We start from the raw sequence: 18,789 nt of genomic DNA, 5'->3' as shown, positions 1-18,789 counted from the left end.
CCTCCTACCAATATAGTTGTTGCTCCAAAATCCATCCTTTTCTACCATAGCTCCCTGGTATTCCTTTTGGGAAGAACAAAATGTCCTAAAAATTGCCGGCTATACACACACACACACACACACACACACACACACACGTGCATGGAAGTTAATGAGAAATAGAAGCTTAGTGTATAATCTTAAGATTCTATATGATTATAGCCAGTAAAGGCAAATAAATCCAAGCCTAAATTTCAATAATATAATCTTAAAATATACTGGACAGAATTTTTTTTTTATTTTGTCATTTATCAGGCCAATTAACATTTAAATATTCTATTATATGGTACCATGATTTAGATTTGAAAGACGTGATACTTTTAGAAATAAGTAACCTTAGGAAATAAAAATAACTGGGTTCTGACCTAAGGATGTAATAATTTTCAATTTAAAAAATAATACACATTTCTAGAAGGGCAACATTATTTTATCCTTATTTTAAAAAGGGATTTCGGATGTTCAAAACTTGCTTTTTCTAAAACATGTATATGTTCAAGTGACATTTTTCCTAAATGACTTTAAAATGAAGTAAATTGAGCCAACAACTCTGTTCATGGGGTATTTTATGTAAGTGTCCATAGCTTGTTTGTCTAATTCAGAAACTTCTAGGTTCAAATGTACTTTGGTGTTAAGTTTTGTCTTGAGTGGTTCCAATGCATCTCTAGGGACAGGTGTTAAAAGAAGCCTCCATGGAAAATGAAGGAAGTTCAAGTGAAGAAGTCTTGAGCCTTGGAGGTCAGTTCTTCGAACTTCGAGGCATACTTTCCACATGAACAAAATTCACTAGACATGACCGTAAATAACCATGTCCTTCACTTGTGCTCAGGATTGTCTTTTTTCTGTGAAAGCCAGGATGCTGCTTACTCATCCAGACAGAATGTTGCCGGGCCCCCTCCTACAGCAGAAGCTTTATTTAGCAGTGGTGCCGAACATCTCATATGTTCTGACACCACTGTCAAGGACAAAAGCATAGTATATTTTTTCATTAAGCACCCGTATGAGGAACTCTTCAAGGATGGGCTCACACAAGAGGTTGATGAGATAATTTTACACAGACGGGCCATCACAGAGTTCAAGAACAATACTGAATAAAGCCAGGCTTCTCAAACCACTGGGCTATAAAACTGAATTCACCATCCTACTGGATTCATAACAAATAAAATATGAATTATCAGTGAATACCAGCATAACTAATGTTTCCATCAATGCAATTAATCCACAGCGGAAATGGATCAGCTGAAATCTACACATCACTCAGGTATATGCAGAAAAGCAAAGAAGAAAATCACCATGTCTAGGGCATAAGCTTGATAACCAGATGACACTTTTTAATCTTCACTGTCGAAGTCACTCATGCACGAGATGACTGATTTTCTGGAAGCAAAGGAAATTATTTTACTGTGCCAATATTTGCCGGATAAGGGAAATAATTGCTTGAGTAAGGTTTTCTTTATCTCCCTTTCTGCTATTCTGACTTCAGGGCGAGTTTACAGCGAGAATGAAATGCCCGGATTAAAGTTTCATCAAACCACCTTCGGCTGTTCTCAAGAAAATAAATTAGCCTCTTTGCCCATTTCATTGAGAGATGGATTATTTCTCTCTTTGCTTCTCTAGAAAGGCAGAAGTCCTAACTTCAGTTTGGATGCTTGTTGACAGCAGAGTGTAGCAGGAGGCAGGTTAGTATTTGAGGACTTGCTAACATCTAGAAGCCAGTCAACAGGCTAACTGTTCATCACCATCCCCTCTTGTTAAAAATAAGGACGGGTTTTCCCTCTAGCTTTTGATTTTTGTTTTCAGTGTGGCCAAGCCCAGATGTACTCTGTCCCTAGAGAGTTTCAAACTCCAAACCCAGGGAACGAAAGCAACAAGCCATTATCATGAAGCAAACCCTTCTGACAGTGCTGGACCATGAGCACAAAAAATCAGCCCGCTTTTATATATTCACCAAGCAAATACAATCTTGCCAGAGTTTATTTGGCAAACCCACATAAGAAATTCATTGCTGAAACTTTTCATTTAAGGTATAGTGTTGTGTAATATCATTAAGCCAAATCAATAAAATCGGAAGTTGCAATATCTGAGTGAAGGGGAAAGAAATAATTTTAAGAGAACATGTGATATTCCACAGATCACACTTTGGGAAACACTGCTTTGGTAAGATAAAACCTCCCAAGATGCATACATAAAAATGCACAATGCCTTTTCTTCCAGGAATCTACATGGAAATATTTAACACTCTAAGCAACACCTTATTTTATCACGGTTTCTCCTATTACCTTCCCCAACTTTAGCTTCTGGTATGTGGCAGCAAATTTCTACCTCTAGCTTTCCTCCAATCTCTTTGTCATCCACCAAAACAAGATGCCACCACCAGAATTATAGAAGAAATAAGCCACCCTAAACCCTGGTGATCTAGCACCCTTTCATTTGAAAAGCAATTAAATGTCAACTCAACTTTCTTACGGTTTAACCTAGAGCAAACGTAAAAGGGAAAAAGCAACTGACTCTTGTTGCCTTCTTTCTGGGCGAAAAGAAAAATTGTTCTGCTTTGGTCATAGCGAATGTCTCCCATATTCCACCAGCAACATCATGGTTTCTGTTGGCAACAAGGTCACTGAAAATAGACATCAAAATGAGCTGATGAAAAACACTTGGTCCCAAAGCTATAAAAATGTTTTCTCAAGCAGAAGTGGAAAATAGGGAAAGATTTAGCTCTTGAAGTAAACAAGAGTGGAGTTAGGAACAAAAATGCCATAAAGGGGCAGATCAATGGTCCGTCAGACTGAAGGATGTCCCGGACAGAGGCATCAAGGGATGCTGAGAAACAAGTATGCTTTTGTTTTCCATGACCTTCATTTCAGAGGTGAAGGGTATCTTCTGAACATTCCTTACTCGATCAGGTTTGTCTAAGCAATCACAGGATCCCAGAATAAGGGAGGATCACCTAATGCGTGAGGAACATAATTCAGGACAAGCAAAAGAAGCTTGACTCTTGCATTATTTTTCAGGATGAATGTGAATAGTTCAAACTAAAGAACTCTTGAGAAGGTAACATGAGCATTTAGTAAAGCATGGCTTTGCTTAAGAGTACAGAGACATATTTCCTTCTTCTCATGCTAAGTGTTTAAAATAAAAACCAAGCGTATCTCAAAAGTCACTGTTGTTTGGAATCTGAACTAATCAGAAATTAAATGTGCATCACTACCTTAAAGACTCTGAGGATTTGGAAAGCAGAATTAATCTCTGTTAAAATTCATTCAAACTACAAGTCATTTATTGTGTGTTCACTGTCTGTAAGGCGGTGAACTAGATAATAATAGGGATATTGCAAAAGCTTTGATTCTAAGAGAACTAATTAAACAGACACACACAAATAACTAAAAACAGAAGAGAGCTACCAGAAAAGAAATGACTGTCTCTTTATGTTCTATGTGCAATGTGTTCTCAAAACACAAAAAGAAATAGAAAGATGATCGGTCTAGGGTAGGCGATGAAGAGAACACAGAGAACTACCACTGTATGAATCCTGACTCCAACACTTACTAACTTTGTGATTTGGGGAAGTTACCTCCTAAATTTCCTCATCCATAAATTGGAGATGGGAAGAGGATCTGTATTATGGGGTTTCTGTAAGGTTATATGATTTAACATATATACAGAAGTGATATAAAAGGGACCAGGACATAGTGTTACAGAAGTGTTAACTGAGGTTATTATTTCAGACATAAATACCTTTAAACATGCTAACTTCTTCCCAGTGCCACCGCCACATTCATTTCAAACTGGAAAAACATTTTTAGACATTAGATAGCATTAAAACTCTTGTTTTTACTCTTAACGATATGACTACTCAAATAGTTTCAACTGCTCCAATTTGGTCACAAAGCTCCCGTTGTGACTGATGCCCTTCCAGGAGGAAAATGATGTAGCAATAAATGTTTGCACATTTCATCTTAAAACTGTGGGGCCGGAAAACAGTTTGGGGAATATGTAAACAAAACATAGATATTCAATTGTTTGATCATTGCTCTGCTTTGGCTTAGAGCACATACCAGGGGGATACCTGCTCCACAGTCTCTACTTCAGGCCAGATATTTTTATGGCACTGAACTAATCGCATCCTATTGTAAAACTGAAACAGTAGAAAAGCAGTGCGCAACTGAACGGCACCAGTCGGTTTGCTTCTGAATGTGCTCCACTCTGTAGAAGCCTAACTATGCCTCTGAGAGTCACGTGGATGCACACAGCTCCACCTCTGACCATGTACACCTCTCCTTAGGGCCTCTCAGCACCAGGACAGTCTTGGCATAGAATATTTCCAAGGATTCTTAAGTTGTTGGCTCCATAGAGGAGCAGTTTAAACTAGGAAGAGGTAAATAGGGTAAAATAAGCATTGATGAGAATGAAGGACAAAGGAAAAACGTATCTCATCAAGATAAACTCTTCAGGAACTATAAAATAATGACACTGGTGTTCTTAGACAAGAAGTTGCATCTGAAGAAATTCTCAAAAGAGAGATGAAATAAATGGTCAGATGAGAGGCAGAATTATTTGAATAAATGTATAACCTACACTACCATGAAAGCAACACTTATTTGACTATGTGACCAGGCAATCAGAGAACAGAATTTGGAGTCAGGTAGGCTGGGTTGAAATCTTGGTTCTTCCACTTATGAGCTGCGTGAACTTGGGCCATAAGATGTTACTACCATAGGTGTCAGCTTGATGTAACGTTTAAACAGAAGGATGTATATAGTAAAACCCCAGGAACACAGTGAGCACCCAGTAAACAGTGACTATTAATACTAAAAAGTACAGTGTTTAACTTTTAAATTAATATCTTGTTCAAGCTTTAAAGATGGTAACAAAAGACAGTAAGGATGATTGCTTTGCTGATGGGTAAAACTCATTACTTTAAAATAAAGAATATCTTAGCTCATGGGTAAAATTCATTACTTTAAAATAAAGAATATATTAGCTCAAACTCAGAGCTCTCTTTCTAAGAATGGTGCACTGTTTAAAGCAGGAAAAAAAACCAAAAAACAAAAACCTGAGCCCCTGAATCTGAGACACAATAATTTGATGAAGAAATAAAGGATGGAAATAAATAGGTGAAGCTAGGTCTTGAGACTACGTATTGCCCATTTGTTAGACTTCCCCACTCCCTCTCCTGTGCTTCTTAACTTCTCTTGCGTATTTCCCATGTGTATGTCTCCCTGTGCTGCACTTGGATCATTTCCTCAGTTACCTCTTCCACTTTAAAATTCTCTCTTCAGCTCTTTCCAACCTGTGATAAACCATCTACTACATGGACTACACTTTTAAAGGCAGTTCTTGTGTTTTTATTTCTAGAAGCCCTCATTAGTTACTTTTTAATCTGCCTGCACTTTGTTTCTATTTTCAAACCTCCTCATTGCCTCAAATGTATTAATATAGGATTTTACACCCTAACATACCCAATGTTTTCATCATACGCACGGGTGATTCTGCTCTCAGCTGTGTTAGCTGTCTTACGTTCCTGGAACCTCCTTTCTTTCCATAACTGGGGATTTCTGGCTGTGAGAGGCTTTTTATCCTTGGTACTCATCTGTGGAAATCTTCTGAGATGTGATATGAAGGCGTGCATCGCCGGAAAGGGTTTGTTTTAGTTATGTCTGGCATCTGAGGATACTTCAAGTCCAGGATCAAGAATTTTATATTAAAATGCTGGCTTGACATTCACAGTGTACCCAGGTAGTTTTCATTTGAGCTGCAAAGCCATGCCAGAGTTGTGACTGCAGATTTGCAAGAGAAATTTCCTTTCCCTCTTCACTTGCTGTCATGGCTTGGAACAGACAATTTCTCTGTGGTCTCCTGAGGAAAGGGACAGGTTTATTTCTCGTTCATCTGTGTGCTAAAGGTGCAGCTCCTTCAGGGCCTGGCTTTATGGGAGGCATCCCACTAAACTCCTCACCTTTAGCTTTGTCTTCTTTTCCCATCTCTGTGAAACCCTGAAAATTGTGCTCAGATACTCCTGGTTGGAAAACTACCCTCAAGGCAAAAGCCAACTTCAGTATTTTTTCACTCTGCTTTTTAAAGGTAAGAATACGTTGTATGAAATCACAGTCAAGCCTTCCACTTCCCATACTGATACAGAGACAACTCAAAAAGAAAAAAACAAGGCTGAAAGAAAGACCTTCTATTTTTAAAAGCCATAAACTTGATTCAGTGCTGCCAGAAAATAGGCAATAGCATGAGTGATACAGGATGTAAAAAACATGTGGTCCCTTGATAATTTTCCCAGTAGGTCATCAAATGGCCCTTAGCCTCCCTGAAAGAATCCATGGGAATATCTGTGAAAGTGGATCCGAAGAAATACTTTCATTATTTCAAAGGAAATGGCATATTTGCCCTCAAAAAGGCTACTGGGGCCAAAGAGAAAGGATTTTTTTGTTTTGTTTTGTTTTTGTTTGACTGGAAGTGTATTTACCCTGCACAGTAACACAGTTAGGCTTGTTTGAAACAAAAACTCTGATTGAGATGCTGCTTGATTAATGTAGAGGTGGACTGTTTAATACTCGGTTAATGGTAAAATAATTGGGGGATAACTCTTTTGCACTTTATATGTGTCACTGATCACCATATAGGGCTTCTGAATATTTGAATACTCCATCAATATACCATGAGTGGTCGATTAACAATGGGAGGTGGTTATGTTAAGTAAAAAGGTGAATTCATGAGATGCTAAAACACTACCTACCCTTGACTGTTCTACTGGAAGATTCATTCAGTTCAACTTCTTCCAACCTATCCCACTGTCAGAAGTATACAAACTACCTACAGTGTGAAGAATACTTTCATTCTTCATTTTCTTCAAACATCTTCCTGTTAAAAGGAAGCTTTCTTTCTGTTCTCCCTTCCTTCCTACTGTTTCTCGTTTGCCAAAACGTCAACCCTTCAATCCAGTTGCCTTTCTTGCTTATCCTTTAAATCTTAACTTATTCCTAACTTTACTTGTGTTCTTTCTAACTACCACCAAATCCCGATCTGCCAGGAAATCTGTTCAAAACATTGCAGTCTCCCTGTGTGCTAGGGGAATATACAATGACTGATTCCCAATACTTTATGGTTTTTATCTTCAGTTGTTATTTCTCTCTGAACATCCTGTATAAAACAATTTGAGATTCACAGGTCTCCTGACTGAATTGCACTTGTACTGTCAACAGAAGCCCCATTCTTTTCTGATTGTGGCTGCCTCCTAGCCTAACGGAATTAAAGTCACGTACAGTTGCAGTGTGGAATGGAGTACTTTTTGTATATTACTTTTTGTATATTTCAATAAGTTGAAATGGTATTTTTATTCTTAATCATGGCTACTGATGACGTCTGGCGTGAGTGAACCATTGCAAAAGTCATTAGAATTAGGCTTTTTGCATAAACAAAACACTAAAAACAACTGTACCTTGTGCAACGATTTCAGAAAGCTACAGCAGTGGAGTCTCACGAGAGACAAGTTCTGCAAGCTAAGACTGAGACACAGCTTTGGCTCTTAAGCTTCTTGTATTGTGTGATCACCTCTCTGGCTTTCACAAAAAGAACAGAAGAATAAAGTCAAAACCAACATTGCAGCTTCTTAAGCATTTCAGCAAAGTAAAAAAGGAGCCGTGTAACAGAGGACTTGAAACCTAGCATCCTAAACCATTAGTTAATAACAGTAAATCAATGAAATACAAGAGGAGCCCACAGAGGATCCGAGTCCTTTGAACAGGATTAATCCATTCCTTACACTCCTGAGTAACCTGTTACCTATTTTCACTAAATACATAGGTTTTCCTTCAACTGCATCAAATAAATCAAAGAACAACTGCTAGGGAGAAGTACAAGTGACTTGAAAGAAAAAAGCAAGTTGTTTTAAGTATTAAGATTTGAGTAAGGAAGAAAAAAAAAAGGAAGCCATTCAAATGGTGAAGAATCAGTCAGACACATGTGCAAAAGAAAGCTTACCTCCATCAGCAAAATGCACAAATTAATAATTTACCAGCAAGTGGTAAAGGCATTTATCACAGAAATGTCAATATAATCACCTCCCAACATGTACATTTTCTTTACAGGGCAAAAAGGCATTTCCTTTCCATGATGTCTTAAAATCACCTCTGGCCTAGAATAATGGTAATTTCAAGGTCAAAGGCAAGGACAAGACTCATTAGCAATAAAGAGAATCACTAAAGTAAATTCTACCTTAGACACTCTTTTGATAATTTTTTTTACAAATGTCAGATGATTCAGAGATGGGTGGGTATTGTCTCTAAATTTTCTTATCTTACCTAAGAGGCAAGCAGTTGGCTTCTTTTCCATTCACACTTCTATATGTATTACAAAGGGAGAAATGGAATGATATAAACATAAATAACATGCATGAGAAATTAACTGCTAAGAAATTATGTATTTTATATCACATTATTTGACTATGATATACCATGTACTCAAAATCCAGGAAGAACTCGTTGAGTGGTCCTACATTTTACTTTGTTAATTCGGGAGCGGATTTTTAATTTTATTTTTAAAGAACATCGGAGAATGAAGATGGAGGGGAGGGTATAGCTCAGTGGTAGAGCACGTGCCTAGCATGCAGAAGGTCCTGCGTTCAATCCCCAGTACCTCCCTCAAAATGAATAAATACCTAATTACCTCCCCCTAAACAAAAGACAACAAAACAAAAAAAAATTTTAAGATTATCAAAGAATGAAAAATTTTATAATCTCTGGTGGTTCATATTGAAATGTTTAATTACCTTTAGAAGTTCTTTCTCAGATGAACTGAAATTTTTTTCCTATAATTTAAGGCCATTTATCTAACTCTGACCTTAATGTTGACAGAGAAGTGGTGAACAGCCTTCCTATAATAACAATTTATATATGACAGCCAGTTATGGAGTCACCTCTGAGCCCTCTATCCTCGAGGGTGGACATAAGTTCCTTAGCTTTTCCGGATAGGATGTATCTCCAACTGTCTCTAAATCACTCACTCTCTCTCTCTCTCTGCCTCTCCCCCCGCCCAATCTCTCTCTCTCTGTCTCTGTGTTCTTTGCTTAATTTTCCTCAGTCTCTTAAGCTTGTTCATATTTTCCTTATGAGATGATCATATTTCCCAGATTTTATAACCTTTATGTTTTATTTGCATGCCAGTACATAAATTATTTTAAAACAGTGAATTTTTCATTTGGGAAGAACCCCTAACTTTAGTATATGTCAGAAGACTGTAACCCAAATCCTACTGCCTGTTGAAACCATGGCATAACAGGCAATTAGCTAAAGAAAGCATCCTGGTAGGGCAGAAAGAACATGAGTCAGAAACAGTGCAATGTGAGTCTGAGCTCTGACACCTCCAAGCCTGAGAAACCATTACACTCTTTGGGTCTCTGTTTACTCCTATGTAAACTGAAGATAATGGTATCTGCCTCACAGGGATGGGAGATTTACTGAGGTAATTATGCGAATGTCTAGTGGTATACTAAACTCTCACAGAACAATTGATACTATTTTTCCCACTACTAGTATTATTGCCATTGCATATCCGACCTAAAGCCTGTTGTCCAACTGTTTTACAGAAGTGACCACAAATGCTAATCAACATACATCATATACCAGTAAAGGATGCACGAAGCTGTCAGAGAGGACAAAGTAGTAATCAGACACATTCATGTGACCACATGTAAGTAGCAGACTGTGAACAGAGAAAGCAAAGGCTAGAAGGAAGGATCTGCTTAGAAGCATAAGAGCTGGAAAAACTTGCAGAACAGGAGGCTGATTGTGCCTGAGGCAGGGGAGGGCAGAGACCGCAGGAAAAGGGCTGAGTTGACAGGAACGGGGTCCCAGGTGGTCCAGGGCTGAGGGGTCAGGCCACGTGTGACAGAACCCATTAGAAAACGGAATGACTGGGCAACACAACCTTCCTTCCCCCTCTAGAATTCATATGGAATTATATCTGAAATGGTTTCATCCTGTTTCAAGTGCCAAATCTTTTTCCTAATTCCTATAAACAGACGGGATCTTTCCCTCTGAAACACCATAATGATTTGCTTGTGTCGCTTTTCTAACATTTACTCTCATGTAGCTCAGCAGACACTTATTGAGTGCCTACTGTATGCAGGCAGCATCTTGAGTACTGGAAGACCATGAAGGACACTTACATAGATCCCTCTGTTTAGAAGACAGATCATACAGTAAACACAACACTGAATAAACTGTCTTATACATTTGAAGGTGATCAGTACGATGGAACTAAACAGTATGTGGGTCAGAATAAGAAAAATGAGTGAAGAAAGAAGTGAGGGTGGCAGCTGGTTTTTTAAATCAACAGCCTCTTTGAGAAGGTGGCATTTAGACAAAAGTTTCAAGGAGAACGTGTTAGAACTATGATGATGTCCAGAATAACATCATTCCCACATCAAAGGTCCTAGTGTGGGAGGGAGTTTGGCTGGATTTCAAGGAAAGCAGATGGGTTGGTGGGGCAGGATTACCATGAATCAGAGGACAATGATAAGAAGTGGTCAAGTCAGAGCGATAAGATAGAGAATAAGGGTCAGGGATCTGTGGGGGGCTTCGGGGACAGCAGGGTGAGTGGAGGTCAGGTAGGGCCTCATGGGTCACTCTAAATACTTTGTCTTTTATTCTCATTTTGGTGGGGGTCATTGTAGGGTTTCCAGCAAAGAACTGGCACTATCTGGCTTAGGTTTTTAAAAAAAGATCACTTCGAGTGCTTGGTTCTAAATAGACCATGGGGTTGCAGGATTAGAGGCAGAGAGAGCGTTTAAGAAACTATTGTGCCAATATGGTGGTGATTCAGACCAATATGGCAGCAGGAATGGTGGGGAGAAGAGGGCAAATTCTGGGCCAATTTTACAGCAGACACAACAGATTTTCTGGGAAATAGGATGAGAAAAAGGGAGAATTAAAGATGGCCTGAGGATGTGGCGTTCCCATCCACTGAGATGACTCATATCATAACTTGCCTTGAAGTATATTTATCTGTGAAAAGTTTTCTATACCAGAGCCTAGAATTTGGAGTTAGATCTGACTTCAAATCCTGCTTGTTTACTTGCTAGATGTCTGACCCCGTGGAAATCACTTAGCTTCTAAAGTCTTAGTTTTCTCTTCAGTAAAATGGGTTAAAAAGGCCAACAGTCCAGGTTTTCTGTATGGGGTAAGTGAGATGAGACATGCAAAGCATTTCACAAAATAACGTCATACGTAGCAAATGCTTGTTAAATGAGAGATGTGCTCTACTCTTATTCTTAGCACACTTACTGCTTTCATTTCACATGTTTTATGTCTACTACTGGGTTACATTCTTGAAAGAAGGCACCATCCTATTATTATTTTTTTTTCTACAGAAGTAACCTGTCCTGTATATAGAGTTAGTATGTGTTTTCTCGCTGCAGTAATCATGGTCTGGCTGATAGGAGGCTGTGGATGGGGAACCGGGTATCAGAAGGGACGAAAGATGCAAAATGCCTTTTCCTATTCACATCTGAAGACGGTAAAAATTGTATATATTTTCCTCTTTAGCCCTACAAGGATTTTAAACTTTAAGTCTGGAATGTGTTGGTAGAATAATGCAAGTTGAATTTCCACCCCTTCCTTTTGCATTTGTATTCACCATGACCCCTTTTGGGTTTTTCTCTGTTTGCCAATTCTTTCCTTTTACTCTATGTAATTTCATTTGGTCTCTAAAGTATGTCAACCTTGATATAAGAATTGCTGAAAATTGTTCTTGTTTTAAAAGAAGCCTCTTTAAATTTGCTTAAGTCATTGTGAAATCTGTTCGTCTCTCCCAAGCTTGGAGCAATCCTCTCCGACTTGACACCATATGTAAATTTAATGAGCATTCACTCACTTTCTACATCCAGGTCATTGGGTCATTGATTCTTATTTCCCTTTGTGCTTTTAGAGTAAAGAGACCATCTCAATCCATCTTCTCCAGTCCTGCTATCTATGGACAGTATTTTTCTATTTCCATTGCACTTTTCGGATAAAAGCATCCTCATTTTCAATCTACTTTTAAAATGGGAAATATTTTATTTCACAAGATGTAACTCTCTCTCTCTCTCTCTGTCTCTCTCTCTTAAAAAAACTAGTTCTCACTTTTTCTCTTCCCATTCTAAAAATATATATGTAATTTTAGGAGTTTTCTTTTTTCTTTTAATAATGGCCTTGAAACTATCCATATTGAACATGACTCAGTATTTCATCAAAATCACTCAGTTCTTGAATGCAGAGCCACAGAAATTAGTATCTGGTTTGCTGGTTCCTAACGTCTATAATCTTCTCTACCCCTACAACACAGTTCTATATAAAAAGTTATTTAAAGTGTAATAAAATTACTATGTGGGAAGAGTAACAAAAAACAGAAGTGAGAATAATTAGAATAATTATTAAGGGAATAATTATGAGAGATGATCAGATAGTGAAGCACTGGTGCAATGAGAGGTTGACTGTTGCCAGAGGTTAATGTAGCCTAGTAATGGGGATCTTCAGGGAGAAAAGCCCAGAAGGCAAGGAGCTTTCATTAAGCACTACAGACTCTAATTTTTTTTTAAGTGCTACGTGGTAAAACTCTAGTTTCTATCTTCTAGTTCCTAAAACAACCTTTTCTGAAATGTCCAGATCTGTTGCATTATTTCCATCTCTACCATACCTACAAGAATATTTTTTCTAGAAAACTATTTATTTATGTTACTCCTCCAACTGAAACTCTTCATTGGTTCCTCTTGGCCTGCTGGATAAAGTTCATGCTTCTTATTTTCATCTAAGAGGTCTTCCAAGTTCTTCCCAGCTCATCTCCCCAGCCTGTCTACTACCCCGAACCCTTTCTATTCTACAACCATGTCAAACTCCATGATGTGCCACTCATTCATCACTGTGTCCCTTTTCTGGGCCAGTTCTACAGAATGATCCTTGTTTTGCACTTTGGTCACTCCCTTTCCCCTTACCCCAAGACTGTATGCATCCTATACATATTTCTATCATAACTCCTAAGATTCTGAGGTTGGCATCCTTTACTTTTACCTAGCCATCACTTTCTTTTGGAAATCCTACTTCAAGTGAACCCAGGGGACCTACCAATTATGTGACCTGTCTCTCCCACCAGAGGATGAGCTCACGACCCAGGCCAGCCAGTCAGTGTCCACAGGAACTGTCCATCCCATGGACAGAGGGCCAGGGTTGCTCTATTACCAAATCAGAATAAATCATAGCTTTGGGGAGAAATAGGTAGAGATTCTGTTGTGAGGGAGGCAGTTCACTCTTTCTCTGAGTTCATTAGGATCACAGGCTTGAGGACTCACTAGCCTACATTTGCTTGGGGCCACCTATCTAAGAATCATCTAGAAATTAAGTCAGAGGCAAAGAGCCAAGAAGCTGATGAAAGGTAGATTTCTGATGACATTGTTAAAAATCTGGATTCGACCATTCCTCAACATAACACTACATCTCAGACTTACCAGTTATTCAGCCAACAAATTCCTTTTTATTGCTTAAGATGGCTTGAGTTCACTTTCTACATGTAAAATGGAAAAATTGCTGTTAATACTCAAATGTTACTGCACTAACTTATCTATATGCTGTTTCTCCTTTGTGTCTTACTGGTTGTTAGGTTCCCAAGCACTCGGCACACGGTGCCTGGAACATGAGTTGGGGCTTACACATGATTTTGGAATGAATGCTCCAGCCAAGATTATTGATCAAACATGACAGTGGTTAAGAACGCTGGCCCTGGAACCTGATTTCCTGGGAAACATATTCTTGGATTGACCATGATTCAGTGTCCTAATCTTTAAAATGAGGACCATGAAAATAACAACCCCAAGAGGGGATTATGACAATGAAATTAATGAATGTATAGAGCCTCACACAGTGCCTAGCACAGAGTAAGCATTCAATAAATGTTAAGAGTTGATATAATTTAGGGCCGTACAATGATCTCCATCACCGGTCACACATCCCAGAACGACATGGTTTACCCATTCCATCCACAAAGTTAAATCAATGATTGCATATTACCCACATACTACCGTACTGATAGGAAGAGCCTGAGAGAAGCCAAATTGGACAACTGAAACTGAAACACGAACTGCACATAAAGGCCTGAGATTATCAAAATGAAGCCCCTGAGATTACAGCCAAATTTCTTTGATCTTTTTGTTTCCACATTCACATTGAAGATTATTTTTCAGATATGCTAGCAGGTACCTTGGCCATTATTTTTCACTACATTTTTAGAAGTTTGATTTTGGCACCATGTGGGTGAACCCAAACAATGAGGGCCCATCAGGAAAGCATGATAAACAGGCAGACAGAAAATCAATAAGGATACAGAAGACTTGAACAATTCTATCAACCAACTTGAGCTAATTGGCATTTATAAAACACTCCAGCCAACAGTGGAATACACATTCTTTTGAAGTGCCTATGGTATATTTACCAACAGAGACTAAATTCTGGGCCATGAAATAAGCCTCAATAATCCTAAGAAGATGCAAGTCATAAGAATTATATTCCACTGACCACAATAGAATTAAATAAGAAAGGAATAACAGAAAATTTTCTAGAAAATCTTCAAATATTTATAAACTACATAACACACTTTGAATAATCCATAGATCAATTAATAAATAAAATGGGAAATCAGTAGCTTTAAAGTGAATGAAGATGAAACCTCTATAAATCTAAAACTAACAATGAATATATATATGTTCATGTATAACTGAAAAATTGTGCTCTACATCGGAATTTGACACAACATTGTAAAATGATTATAAATCAATAAAAATGTTTAAAAAATTCTAAAAGTAAAACATGCCCTAGGCAGTATACTTTGGAGGAAATTTATAGAATAAATGCCTGAATTAGAACAGATAAAAGTTTTCCAATTAATGACTTCAGCTTGCACTTTAAGAAAGTAGAAAAAAAGAACCAGCTAAATCCAAAATATACAGAAAAAGGAAATAATAAAGATTAGGGAGGAAATCTAAAAAACAGAAAGTCAGAGCAAAATCAATTAAACTAAAAGCTAATTTTTGAGACTAAAATGAATAAACTTCTAGCTAGCCTAACCAAGAGAAAAGGGATAGACAAAAATGAACAATATCTGGAATTAAAGAAGTGATGTTATTCGAGATTGTATGATTATTAAAGAATGGTATGAATATAACATGTACAATGCCAGTAAATTAAACTTCTCAGTTAAAATGAGCCAAAACTATGAAAGCTCACTCAAGAAGACATAAACAATGAGAAAAACTCATTATATATTAATTAAATTAAATTATTAGTTAAATATCTTCCCACGAAGGAAATTCTAGGCCCAGGTTGCTGTACTGGTAAATTCTATCAAATATTTAACAACAACAAAAAAATACATTCTACACAAATTATCCCAGAAAATGGAAAAGGAGGGAATAGATTCCATTCTATGAGGTTAGCTTTATAGTGGTAACAAAACTCAACAAAGATATTACCAGAACAGAAAATTATAGAACAATATTCTTCATGAACATACATGCAAAATTTCTAAACTTTTTTAAAGCAAATTGAATCCAATAATGCATGAAAAATACATTATGACCAAATGATACTTTGTCCCAGGAATGTAAAGATAGCATAGCATTCAACAATCTATCAATATAATTCACCATATTAACAAACTAAATAAAAAACAAAAACAAAAAACATGATCATCTTGATAGATTGGGGAAGAGTATTTGATGAAATCAGTACCAATTTTGGATGGATACTCTCAGCAATGTGGAATACAAGCTCTTCATCCTGATAAAGAGTATTTATAAAAATTTAAAAACAATATCCTACCTAACGATGAAAGACAATGAAAAAATAATCCCAATATTCCAATTAAAAGTGGGCAAAGGACATGAAAAGACATTTTTCTAAGAAGACATACAAATGGCAAAAAAAGTTATTTGAAAAAAATGTACATCAGCAATCATCAAGAAAATGCAAATCAAAGCCACAAGGAGGTTATCACTTCATACCTGTTATGATAGCTGTTATCAAAAAGGCAAGAGACAACAAATGCTAGGGAGGATGTGAAGAAAAGAGAACGCTTCTGCAGGGTTAATGGGAATGTAAATTGGTACAGCCACTGAAGACAATATGGAAGTTCCTCAAGATACTAAACACAGGACTACCATATGATCTAGCAATCCCTTCCTGTATGTCCAAAGGAATTTAAATCAGTATCTCAAGGAGATGTCCACACACCCATGTTTCTTTCAGCATGTCTTCACAATAACAAAGACATAAAAGAAAATCTAAATGTCTCTCAACAGAGGAATGGACTACGAAAATGTGATAAATAACTGAATATTATTCAGCTATAAAAAAAAAAAGAAGGAAATCCTACCATTTGTAACACCACGGATCAACGTGGAGGTCATTATGCTAAGTAAAATACAGATACTACACGGTATCACTTACATGTAAAATCTAAAAAAAAAAAAAGCCAATTTCATAGAAACAGAGAATAGAGTGATGGCTGCCAAAGGCCAAGGGAGGAGGGAAATGGGGTGAAACAGGTCAAAGGGTACACATTTTCAGTTATAGGAAGAAGCACTTCTGATGATCTAATGTACAGCGTGGTGACTACGGTTAATAACACAGTATTGCATTCTTGAAATTTGCTGAGAGTAGATCTTAGGCATTCTCACCACCCCAAAAGTTAACTGTGTGAGATGATAGATGTGTTAATTATCTTGATTTTGGTAATCATTCCACAACGCATACATATATCCACTCACCACATTGTACACTTTAAATGTATACAATTATATTTGTCTATTATTCCTCAATAAAGTTAAAAAAGATACGTGGCTGGAGACAAAGAAGCCAATGCCCTTTGTGATGATGGTCTTGAGCATCACGGCACAGTTGGCTACTGTATCACATTTGTAAACTAGTAAAGCTTTGCACCAAAATGTAGAAAGGGTACAATAATAACCATTGTACGTTCCTTCTTTCCTCTTGTTTTGATTCTTAACCTTCTTGAATAAATTCAAAATTACTCATAGATATGAAATCTGGAAAAAATGTTAATATATGTGTAAAAGTACATCTAAAACATGCTTAATCAAGATAACATTTTCCTGATATTATTTATAAAGGAGTAAAATTGGCATTTACCAATAGTCTTTTAGAATTAGTAGTAGGTGGGAAGTAAATACAGACTTGTCTCCAAACTCATCTCAGGCTAATATAATAAATTATTTTCTGCATTATATTTTAAGTGTCAATACAGTTGAATGAACTGAATGTGCATCCAGTAAAATCTAGCCAAAAATCCCTCATATATAAACATTTATATTTAAGCAATTATTTAATATTTAAAATATATTAATACCACATATTTTAAATATGGTCCTATACTTCCTCTTACTTTATAAAACATCAAAAATACCCTTTTTGAGCCAATGCAATGATCAGTGACTTGAGAAGATATTTTCTAACACAATTCATACTTTTACATATTAGAGCATGCAGTATTAACCAATAATCATTGAGACAGTCATATCCTGGGGACAAAACCAAATATCCAAATTACTGCACCAAAGAATTCTGATGAATCATTATTTGACCTCTAGTCATAAACCTGAATGCCCTGTTTTTTTCAGGGAAAATCTTAGCAACTTTTTTAAAAAAAACTTACAGTATTATTAAGTCAATAAAGTATGTAGAAATCCCAGTAAGTGCAATTCAATCTACACCAAAGACAACGTCGATTTTTAACACTATTTTAACAATGATTAAGTGACTCCTAAGTCTTAAGTGCTGAGATGTATATGCTCATGTTAAAAATCAGAACAACCTAGGGATAGAGATATAAGGAAAAATTCTAATCCAAGTAACAATGAAAAAACAAATTCGTAACTGCCCTGATTTCTACATCTAGGCATTGATCCAGAATCTTTGCCATTCAAAGTCTAGTCTTTAAATTTTCATTTATTATGCTTATTATCCAAGAAACACGCTTAATTCCCTAAATCTCCCTTAAATAATGTTTATAAAATACATATGTCATATCACTGTCTACACCTATTTGCATCAGCCTATCAAAATAAGTACTTAAGGGGCATTGGTGGAAAATAATTTGTCACTATATAGGTCAGCTCTCCTATTAATAATAATAAAAACTAACATTTACATAATACCATTTGTACAGCAGTTTCATATCAAGTCTCCAAACGTTTATTCATTAATACCGCCAATATTTCTTTGCATTATTTGGCAAATATTCACATCTCCACTTTACTGATTTACAAAGCAAAGCCCTAACTCATAAAATGATTTGAACCTAGTGACTTTATGTTTTCTAACTCATTCCATTTCTATCTGTGAGGGAGAAGAGAAAAACACAATACATCTAGTATGAAATAGTTTGGTTACCCCAAGGTAGTGAAATATCCAATGGGCACTCGGGTCTTAATTTATTCCCACCTTCTTATATGCGATCCAGTCAAACACCCTGTCAATATCTGTTGCCCGTATCACTTCCTGTGATACTGGATGGGAACTGGCCAAGCCGTCAAGCAGCATCACTTCGTGCAGAACATCCGTCAGAAACCTCTGTTTTTCCTGCAATACAGTAAGTAGATGGGGCAACATCATAAGTGATTCACGGTTATGACAGAATGTGTGTGACAACATGAACAGAATGTGTGTGACTTCACTGATGACGCTCATTAGCCCGCGTGGCGAGACT

General features: G+C 37.0%; 1 protein-coding gene across 1 annotated transcript in view; it reads right to left on the bottom strand.

The window, feature by feature from the left end:
* TRHDE (thyrotropin releasing hormone degrading enzyme) overlaps nucleotides 1-18,789 on the bottom strand; it is a 330,639-nt gene that overhangs the window by 111,680 nt on the left and 200,170 nt on the right. The window contains exon 6 of the mRNA XM_010988214.3: nucleotides 18,525-18,662. Within this exon, the coding sequence (XP_010986516.3) occupies nucleotides 18,525-18,662 (138 nt within the window). The remainder of the gene's footprint in view (nucleotides 1-18,524; nucleotides 18,663-18,789) is intronic.

This window comes from Camelus dromedarius, chromosome 11 (genome assembly GCF_036321535.1).
Source record: "Camelus dromedarius isolate mCamDro1 chromosome 11, mCamDro1.pat, whole genome shotgun sequence".
NCBI classification, from domain to species: Eukaryota; Metazoa; Chordata; class Mammalia; order Artiodactyla; family Camelidae; genus Camelus; species Camelus dromedarius.
This window is presented reverse-complemented; position numbering and strand designations above follow the sequence as displayed.